At 59.0% G+C, this 10,284-nt stretch overlaps 1 protein-coding gene across 5 annotated transcripts in view; it reads left to right on the forward strand.

Moving 5' to 3' along the window:
• The window catches only part of AXIN2 (axin 2), a 31,157-nt gene extending 21,996 nt beyond the window's left edge, over window positions 1-9,161 (forward strand). For 3 of the 5 annotated variants that reach the window (XM_032320700.1, XM_032320697.1, XM_032320698.1), the window contains exons 5-11: window positions 444-584; window positions 752-1,260; window positions 1,519-1,713; window positions 2,022-2,255; window positions 2,718-2,813; window positions 4,057-4,224; window positions 7,643-9,161. In XM_032320700.1, the coding sequence (XP_032176591.1) occupies window positions 444-584; window positions 752-1,260; window positions 1,519-1,713; window positions 2,022-2,255; window positions 2,718-2,813; window positions 4,057-4,224; window positions 7,643-7,769 (1,470 nt within the window). In that variant the 3' untranslated portion in view covers window positions 7,770-9,161. The remainder of the gene's footprint in view (window positions 1-443; window positions 585-751; window positions 1,261-1,518; window positions 1,714-2,021; window positions 2,256-2,717; window positions 2,814-4,056; window positions 4,225-7,642) is intronic. The other 2 variants (XM_032320701.1, XM_032320702.1) reach the window with 2 other exon arrangements.
• Window positions 9,162-10,284: the final 1,123 nt, after the last annotated feature.

Raw genomic sequence — 10,284 nt, forward strand, 5'->3', positions numbered from 1 at the left:
CTACTTTTTATTCCTTGAGTTGGTCCCTCTCCCCTCCCTCCCACTGCAGAGGGCTGCCTTTTTTTTTTTTTTTTTTTTTTGATGTTTGACAACAGTCTTTGAAGATTTTCTACTTCAGAGTAGCTACTGATGGGCTGGTTGTACTACAGAGAGAACAAGCCGGGCCTCTCGGAGTGCGACCAACTGCTCCTGCCCAAGGCAAACGCTGGTGGGGACCATGGCTCTCCATGAGGCCGCGGCGCCGGCGCATAAAGCTCCCGAGCAGCCCGGGCGCTGCGCCCGCCGCTCTCCGCCCGCCTGCCCGTTCGCCCTTGCAGCTCTGGCCGTGGCCGTGGCTGTGGTTGTGGCTGTGGCCGTTGCCGCCAGGCCCGGGAAGCTCCGGTGCACACCGCGTGCTGGCCCCGCTGAACATGCCTCGCGTCTTGCCTCCCCTTGCCCCGTAGAGAACCCACCGCCTGCCCAAGGAGATGACCCCCGTGGAGCCTGCCACCTTCGCGGCCGAGCTCATCTCCAGGCTGGAGAAGCTGAAGCTGGAGCTGGAGAGCCGCCACAGCCTGGAGGAGCGCCTACAGCAGATCCGAGAGGTAGTGCGGGGCCCCGTCCACTCCCCGGGTAGGCCCGCACTCCGCTGTCCGCACCCCTCCGCTGTCCCCGCGAGACGTGGTGCCGCCCCTCCCCGTGACCCACTGACGACCCAGGCTGGCCCCTCCTGCTTACCGGTTCCCTCCCCTTTCTGCCGCCTGACCCTCAGGATGAAGAGAAGGAGGCCTCCGAGCTTGCGCTGAGCTCCAGGGACGGGGGGCCCGCCCCGCACCCTCTCTCCCTCCTGCCTTCCGGCAGCTACGAGGAGGACCCGCAGACCATTCTGGACGACCACCTGTCCAGGGTCCTCAAGACCCCCGGCTGCCAGTCCCCAGGCGTGGGCCGCTACAGCCCTCGCTCCCGCTCCCCCGACCACCACCACCACCATCAGCCACACCACCCCCTGCTCCCGCCCGGGGGCAAGTTGCCCCCCGTGGCTGCCTCGCAGGCCACTTGCCCCCTCCTCGCAGCCAAGGGCTTCGTGACCAAGCAGACCACCAAGCATGTCCACCACCACTACATCCACCACCACGCCCTCCCCAAGACCAAGGAGGAGATCGAGGCGGAGGCCGCCCAGAGGGTGCGCTGCTTCTGCCCCGGGGGCGCGGAGTATTACTGCTACTCCAAGTGCAGGAGTCACCCCAAGGCACTGGAGCCCGCGCAGGCGGAGCAGTTTGGGTAAGTGTCGGGCAGACCAGGGTATCCCCTTGGGGCTTTCTCTCCCACCCAGGGACCCGGCAGGTGCGAGGTGGGGGGGCTGCATCGGAGGTCATAGGCAATTAGCTTCCAGGAGGGACGCTCAGGGTGGGGGGGACAGGGGGAGCAGGTGCATGGGTCTTTCGTGTCTCCCCGCTGCTCGCCGACCTGCCCCGATTCGAGGCGCCCCAGAGATGTGACGTGGCCTCGGGGCTGGGTGTGGTTCTTGGTTCCCCGCAGCAGCAGCCGAGGCAGTACCCTGCCCAAGCGCAGCGGGAGAAGCATGGAGCCGGGCCTGGCCCCGCCCGCCAGGGAAGGAGGGGCGCCCGGCGGAGCAGGGGCCCTGCAGCTTCCAGGGGAGGAAGGAGACAGGTCGCAGGATGTCTGGCAGTGGATGCTGGAGAGTGAGCGGCAGAGCAAACCCAAGGCCCCTAGGTAAAGAGCACCGCCGCCGCGGCTGGGGTCACGGGCGTCCCTGAGCAGGTATTGTGGGGTGGCCGTTTCTGCAGTTGGCCAAAAACGTGGGACCGTGTGCTCCTGCCATTTTCATATGTAAACGTCGAACTGAGCAGATCGCAAAAATGCCCTGTTTTTGGCATCGCCCCCTGTCTGTGTGATGATAGGATCTTTTTTTTTTTTTTTCTTTTTGAAGGCAGGAGAGAGAAGTTTCTACTGAAGTCATCGTCTCCAGTTTTTCTAACCCCTTTTCTTTCCTTCTGCTCTCTCTCTCTCCTTTTGCCCAGTGCCCAAAGCACAAAGAAGGCTTACCCGCTGGAGTCCGCCCGTGCGCCCCTTGCCGAGCGAGCCGGCCGGCACCACCTGCTGGGGGCCAGCAACGGGCACCCCCGCGCCACCCCCCGAGCCCACCCGTTCACCCAGGACCCCGCAATGCCTCCCCTGACCCCGCCCAACACGTTGGCGCAGCTGGAGGAGGCCTGCCGCCGGCTGGCTGAAGTGTCCAAGCCCCCCAAGCAGCGGTGAGTAGTGGCAGCGTAGAGGTGGGGGCGGAGGTGGGGGCTGGGGCTGCGGCAGGGAAGGGCCATCTCTGCCTGCGTCTGGAGTGACGCTCAGCAAGGAGGGGTGGCTTCTGGTCACAGACCTGTCTCCCTCCCACCCTCAAGAAATTGAAGAGCCAGTCGGGCTCTGTGTTAGGCGAGGCGGCCAGGATGGGAGACAGTGAATGTCTGTCCCTCCTTACAAATGCCCCGATCCCGCAAGACTGGGTAGATGAGCGTGAGACGCCTTGACAGATGGAGGATCCAGAGCTTCGGCCCTTTGCCTGGGCGCGCATCACCCAGTCCCTGGGCTCCCAGGGGGCTTACAGCGGCTGCTCCCCGCGGATGGAAGTTGGGTCTACAGAGAGAGCCCAGAGCGCCAGGATTTTCAGCCTGCTCCCGGCGTGCCTGACTCTCACTCCTCCACTCCCACTGTGTCCTCAGGTGCTGTGCGGCCGGTCAGCAGAGGGACAGGAATCACTCCGCCGCGGGTCAGGCGGGAGCCCCGCCCTTCTCCAGCCCCAGCCTGGCTTCGGAAGAGTGAGTATCTTTACCTGACCTTGCTGAGAAGCCCCCGCGTGGTTTATATTTCGGGGCATTGACTCCCCGGCTTTGGGGTTCCTGGAAATCTCTAGTTTATAAAAGTCCCCTTGTGAACAGGAGCCACAGGGAAAGGTCAGTGCGGCTACGGCTGGGAGGCGGGTTGTGGAAACCCCGCCAGCACTGGGAGATGCCTTGGGACGCGTACACAGGTGTTCCTTCCCGAAGTTTCGGATGGCTCAGGGCTCCTGGGCACATGCTCATCAAAAGCTGGGACGGGCAGTCATTAGCAGATGGATAAGAGAGGGTCCCCGCCCCCGGATGGAAACTTTGCCCTCATTCAGTTTGCAGACTAGCAAGCTGGAAACGTCTGGTCACGTGGAGCAGGAAGGTGCTTCTCCACCATTGCAGAGCTCCAGGACCATCTTCGTCCTCTGGCTTGGGGAGAACTCTGTGTCTTCCCCGCGGTGCCATGGTTCTTCCCATCAGGTTACACTCTCGTCCAGTGGGAGAGAAACCTGGCTCCGTTGAATTCCAGGATGGTGCATTTAGAAAGAAATCGGCTATAGGGGTCTCAATAATTCAAGTTTTCTTCCTTAGCTGGTTCATCTTGAGCAGCGAGCGGCGTCTGACGGCCGCACCAGCTGCCGCCCTGGCCCTGTCGCTTCTCATCGGTTGGCCGGAAGTGCACCAGCCCTCCAGGCCTGCAGCTTTTTTGTTGTTGTTTTTTTTTAAAGCCACTCTGTGAACTCTGAATAAACGAGGGAGGTCGAAATGATCGAGCTTCCCCTCCCGGTGGGCTCTGGTGTCCATGTCGTCCCCAGAGATGCTCTGGGTTTGTCTCTACAGCATTCCCACGCCGGGCTGAGTGGACCCGAGGCTCTGTGGCAGCCTCTCCCCTGGTCTTCCTTGGCAAGCCGGAAAGAGACCCCATTTGGTGGTAGTGAGGGGAACAATAGCAGTGTGTACAGGCCAGAGGAGATTGTCCCTTTCTGGGTGCCCCAAGCAGATGACCTGGACTGTGTCCCCAGAGTGGCTGCCTGCGTGACCTGGGGGGAGGGGAGGCACACCCAGGCTCCCTTGGAGCTCACGGGTGCAGCCTCGCTTTCTCTTTGGAGAACGTGTTGGAGAGCCTCTGTGTGTGTGTGTGTGTGTGTGTGTGTGTGTGCGCGCGCGCGTGTGTTGTGTGTGCACTTGCCGCCTTCGAATGCTAAACTTGTTGCATTCCATCTTCTTTTCTCAGTCACAAAGAGCCAAAGAAGCTGGCGGGGGTCCACGCGCTCCAGGCCAGCGAGTTGGTCGTCACATACTTTTTCTGTGGAGAAGAAATTCCATACAGGAGGATGCTGAAGGCTCAGAGCCTGACCCTGGGCCACTTTAAAGAGCAGCTCAGCAAAAAGGGAAATTATAGGTAAGAGCCCTGAGGTTTCTGCTGCCCTGCATTCTGTGTGCTCAGGACCAAGAGCCAGTGTCACATCCCTGGCTTGGCCGGACCCGGGAGGGGGCTCAGGAGGTGCTCAGGGAGGCCCCCCGGGCTGCCTGGCACTTCTGTTCCTTCTCATTTCCTCTCTCCCCTCACGACCGACAGAAATACCAGCGGAGCAGCAGGGAGGGCTCTGGGGGGACCTGCACGGGCTTTTCCTCCCAGGTGAATGAGACTCTGAAGGAGAAAGGGGGCTTGGCCAGGAGAGCTGAGCTCTGGCCGTCTCGTGGAGGCCCTTCCCGAAAGGCAGCGAGCAGTGTATGTTGGGGAGAGACAGACGGACAGACCGATGAGCAGGTTTGGGTCTAGGAGAGACTGACTGTCCACACTGAAGGCCTGGGGAAGGGCAGAGGCCATTGCCTGAAAGTAGAGACCGCCTTCTCCTCCCTCGGCCTTTCTCCCTGAAGAGCTGCCTCGCCGTGTGGGTCCTGAGAAGGAGAAATGCTCTTGTGTCCATAACTGAGAGGGGACGGCCCTGTGGGTGGGGACTGGGTGGACCGGGCAGGCCGGTCTTCCTGGGAGGGGCACTCGCCCTCCTTCCAGCCCTCCCCTCTGTGTCTGTGCAGCGGAGCCGCCTGCCTGGCCTTCTAGGGCCCCAGAGAGGATCCCGGAGCGGGGACCACTTCTTGGGGTCCTCCCCGGGAACGCGGGGTGGGTGATGACTCCACCTGGGTTCCTCAAGTCCTAGCTGCTCCTACTTGATGGCCTTCATCCCAGGGACGTGCGTGGGCTCTGCTCTAGCTCCATCTTGGGTTGTGGTGCACAAGATGGGGGTGTGTGTGTGCGCATGCATGTACACACACAAGGTGTTGCACGCTCACTTTAAGGACGGGCCCAGTAGGTGCTCCGAGCCTGAGGCAGGCGTGGAGAACTGTCCCAGGATTGCGCGACCCGCCGGGTGGGCCTGGCTCCAGGGCCCCGAGACTGCGTCCCTTCCAGAGCTGGCCCTGCGCGGAGACCTGGGTGCCCGGCCGGCCGGGGGTCTGGAGTGATTCCTCCTGCAGGGAAGGGCTGGGGCTCAGGGGCGAGGACCCCTGAGTGACGAAGGCGCAGGGCGCGGAGCTGGGCAGTAGAGCTCTCCGCGCGACACCAGGCCAGAGACGATTCTGAAAATGTGTCAGGGGTTGGGGAACAGGCCTGGCTGCTCTGCTCCCTCTTTTTCTTCTTCCTCCTCCTCCTCTTCTTCTTCTTCTTCTTCTTCTTTTTTTTTTTATCTTGAACAGACACAAGGTGAAACTAATTACACAAGTGTGCCCCTCCAGGGATTCATTTTGATCTCAGCTTTGACTCGGCTGGACTTTGAGTGGACCTGCAGGTGACCTTCGGGAGAGAAGGGCGCGGGTGCGCCAAGCCGCGGCGGCAGGGGAAGCTCCGCGCTCAGCCGCTCCGGCCACATCTGGCTCTGATTGTTTTTTCTAAGGCGCACTTAATAAGCCTGGCTTTGAAGCCCCGGCCTCCCCTTTAATGCACAAAGACTTGCACAAATGGTTGACTCTCAGAATTCTTTCCTGATTGGATCAGGCTGTGGCCAGAGCCTTCCCGGCCGCCTTATCTTTCTGTACTTGCTCTCTGGCCCGAGCTGGCGCGCGGAGGCATCGGGTGCCAGGCCTGGCCCTCCCAGTGGGGGTGATGCCCCGTCCTCCCGTGCGCACTCCCCCTCACCCCCCCCCCATAAAAAGCCTGGCCAGGATGGGGCCGCGGAGTTGGGGGGGGGACCCAGGGGGCACTGAGTAATCGCAACATGGCAGGGGTTCAAAAGGAGAACAGTCTCTCCAGACGTGCCAGACACTGTTGGTGCCAGACGTCAGGAGAAAGCACGGTTGGCCACATAAAGCGTGTTGCATTGGAAAAGCCTGTTTCTTGGAGAAGATGAGGGCAGCGCGGTGCATTTGAAGTCTCGGGGCCGAGGGAATGTGGCCTCTGTCCTCTCTGGAAGAGGTTACAGTTCTGGAAAAGGTCACTGAATGTTTGTTCGGAGGGGCCGTGCATGGAAGCCCAACTAGTAGAGCGGAGGGGTCAGAGCTGGGGGACTGGGGCACGACCAAGGGTGGCCTCGTGTCAGGAAGGGCCCCCCCCCAGGCTGTCCAGGGTCCCCTATGTATCATGTCCCTCTCCTTGCCCGCTTGGGCTCCCCAAGCACCCCGACCCAATCCACTGGGTAGGAAGCGGTCACCCTGGCGCTGTGGCCTCACTGGGAACCACTAACAGGGAACCTTGACTAAACCCAGCTGGTTCACTTTATTGAGCCTTATCTCCTGCGAAAGCATTTGGCTTGCCTTCATTAAAGAGGAAAGAAGTTGAGCTCTAACCAAGGGGAATTTTTTTTTTCTTTTAAATGAAAAGACAGAAACAAAACAACAACTGTAACCCTGAGACACAATTAAATTTTTTAGAGAGCTGTCCCCCTCCCCCAAGAGGACCAGGCCCCTCCCTCCACAAGTGGCCTTTATTGGCTGAAGGTGACAGCTTGCAGGGACAGGCTTAATCCTGAGGGGTCTCCCTGGAAGGGGGGCGGGGGGAGACACACAGCAGTTGCTTCTGAATGTGGCTCTCCTGAGAGAGGCTGGTCATTTGCGTCCACACAGTTAAACAGCCTTAGAAGAAAGAAGTCGGGGGTGGGATAAAAGGAACCTTTAATCAAGGGGCATAATAGAAGGGTCTTTAGTGTTTGACCCTGGAGGGGTGGGGTGGGGTGAGGTTGGAGGGTGGGGGAGGGAAATGGGAAGAAGAGGGGAGAGGCGGCAGCCGGGGGCTGTCTGCAGCCCTGGGAGGCAAGGTGGCGCTGGCCGGCCTCCTGCAGCGGCCTGTCCCCATGGCTGGGCCAGGGTCAGGCCAGAGGAGCGGGCCTGTGGGCGCCGCGGGGTGGGGAGGACCGGAGGTGTCCGCCTTCCACAGACTTCCGCAGGCTCAGGGTGGCTGGGTCTGGGGCCTCTTGGAGGGGACACCCCCTCCCCACAACCTTGGTGGCTGCTACTGCAAATGGACCATGCGTGCCTTGCCCGTCCTGCCCTTCTCCCCACACCCCTTCCCAAATGGGGAGAAAGCCTCAGGCCGCTCTCCTCTGCAGAGTGCGCTCGCTCTGCCCAGCGCGGCGCTGCGGGTTGCGGGTTGCGGGTTGGCCTAAGCGTTCTGGAGGAAGACCGCAGGCGGGAGGCTTGCTTGGCCCCGTGCTCCCGGGCCGTGTCCTGGGTGACCCCATTGCATGCCCCCCAGGGTTCCCCGTGCACACCTGCCGCAGCAGCACCCTCACGACCCCTCCGTCCTCCAGGCTGACGTCTCGCCTGTCTCCTAAGCAAAGTAGAAAACGCACTTTTCACCAAGACGCTCTCTGGGTTTTCCTTTTAAGGTATTACTTCAAAAAAGCGAGCGACGAGTTTGCCTGCGGAGCTGTGTTCGAGGAGATCAGGGACGATGAGGCGGTGCTCCCCATGTACGAAGGCAGGATCCTGGGGAAGGTGGAGAGGATCGACTGAGCCTCCGGGCGGGGCGGGCCCTGGCGGGAGCCTGGGGCCGCCCGCCCGCCCGCACCCCCGGCCTTGGCTGTGACGGACGGCGATGAGATGTTTTGAAGGAAAACTAAACCAATGAAGAAGACAAAAATCCCGGGAAGAATTGGCCACTGGCCGCTCGGGGAGGGTGGGCAGGGTAGGGAGGTTGGTTTTCATTATTCACGAGCTGGGTACTGAGATAAGAAAAGCCTGAACTATTTATTAAAAACATGACCACTCTTGGCTATTGAAGATACGGGCTGTGTTGGAGAGACTGCCACGCGTCGGTAATCTATGACCGCCTGGGGATCTGAAACCCACAAACTGAGGACTGTGTATAGCTTCCCTGAACAGGAGCCCTTCCTGCTATTTATTGAACAATTGATTCCCCGCTCCCCCCACCCCCCAGTTAATGGATATGCTGCTTTAAACACGGACGGGGCAGAGGGGACGTTTTCATCGTCCTGTCCAAACTTGAGAGTTGAGCTAGGGGTGCATTCATGATGTCTTCATTAAAGGGGGAATTACTGTGCTTTGCCCTGCATTTCTCCAAGTGAAGATAGACTTTTTAAAATGGTGCCCTACCATTGACACACGCAGAAAATTGGTGCATTTTCTTTCTGTGCTGCTCTGTTTTGTCGTAAAGGTCTTGAGGACTGACTTCTGTTGCAACGTCACCGCCATTTGGGGATCATCGTGTGGGATGGAATCCACTGTGGGGCGGGAGGTGGGGGTGGGAGCCTCATTTTTGGGGACCCCAGATTTCCTCGGTAACTCCGAACCCCCCCACCAAGGCTCGGCACCCAACGGCCGAGGCCTGCTAGAACCTTGGAGTTCAACTCGCACTTGGAGTTTTGGTTGGTTGGGTTTTTGTTTTTTTAACAAGTCTTTGGAACCCCTCCCCCCCCCACCCTGCAAAGAAGCAAAATCGTTGTGGGAAGACCCAGCAGCACCCTTTCCTCCAGACCCCTTCATTTTGATGTTCGGGTTTTCGTGTTAAGTTAATCTGTACATTCTGTTTGCCATTGTTCCCTGTACTATACGTCTGTATATATTGTACGACAGAAGAGTGTTAATCCACTATCTCTAGTGCTTGACTTGAAATCAGTACAGTACCTGTACCTGCACGGTGTCCCGCTCCGTGTGTCGCCCTATATTGAGGGCTCCAACTTTCCCTTGTTTTTTGAAAGGGGTTTATGTATAAATATATTTTATGCCTTTTTATTACAAGTCTTGTACTCAATGACTTTTGCCATGGCATTTTGTTCTACTTATACTGTAAATTATGCATTATAAAGAGTTCATTTAAGGAAAATTACTTGGTACAATAATTATTGTAATTAAGAGATGTAGCCTTTATTAAAATTTTATATTTTTCAAAACATTGGCCTCGTCTCTGAGTCCCCTGGGGCGGGAGTAAGGCAGAGGCAGCTTTCTGTGTGTGAACCCCTGGGCCGGATTTCCCACCTTGCTAGAGCCCACCTCCGACTGATCTGGACCTCTTCTCCCCCAAGGTGGCCCCGCCCTGGCATTTTGAAGAGCCCTGTCTTCAAATCGCCAGGCTAACTTGCTGAGGATTTTCTCGTTCTCCTGCAGGCTATAGACCGCGTCCTCTGACGTTCCCCTCCCCCTGCCACCTCCTTTTAGCTCTTCCTCGAAGGCGGGTTGCATCTGGCCGGGTAGGTCCATGAGATACGGAGTGCAGATGGGGTAGTCCCAGGAATACTGGGAGAAAATGTGCAGAAAATGGCATATGGGTCCGGAAAGGCCAGTGGAGCTGATGAGCCTTGAGCTCAGGGCTAACCAGCCACCCTCTCTGTGGCCTTGACAGTGGCCTCTGCTGATGCCTTCAGCAAGGGGCCTGGCCTTATTGAAGTTCCGTGCTGTAAAGGGGGCCGGGGGGGAGAAAGGTGGCTCAGCAAGAAAACCACATGGTTCGCTGGACCACAGAGGTCCACTGACGGTCCTTCAGTCAACAGACTGGTTACCTCCTGGTGCGCCGAGCCCTGGGAAGTCGGGCTGTGTTTCTGACCTGGGGAAGCAGGTCTGTCTACCTTAAAGAGTCCTCTAATGGGCCCATTTTAGAAAGAAAGGGTCGGTCAGGCTTGGCTTCTTGGAGTTTTCCCGCGGTCCGGTCTGCTGCAAATCTGGCCGCTTTCTGTCCCCATTGGAACATGTGCAGTGGACAGGGTAGGGTAAGGCCAGGGCTCTGGCGGCGGTTGGGGGGTGGTGGGTCAGGGGCCGGCTGGAACTGGTCAGCCTCAGGGCGCCCAGGTTAGGAGGCTGGGAACGGGGCACCAGACCACAGGAGTCCTTGATCTTGGTCCTAACGATGGGGCTTGCTGCACGCTCCCCTCCCCCTCCCAGCTGCAACGGGAGTGCTCACAGCAGAGGCATCCCAAAACCAACTTCCAGACTGTAAGGTTCTTTCCAACCGGAAAGGACAAAGACATTGAACCTGGTGTGGGTGGTTTGGGTAGGATGTGAGAGGCATTTATCT

This window comes from Mustela erminea, chromosome 18 (genome assembly GCF_009829155.1).
Source record: "Mustela erminea isolate mMusErm1 chromosome 18, mMusErm1.Pri, whole genome shotgun sequence".
Classification (NCBI taxonomy): Eukaryota; Metazoa; Chordata; class Mammalia; order Carnivora; family Mustelidae; genus Mustela; species Mustela erminea.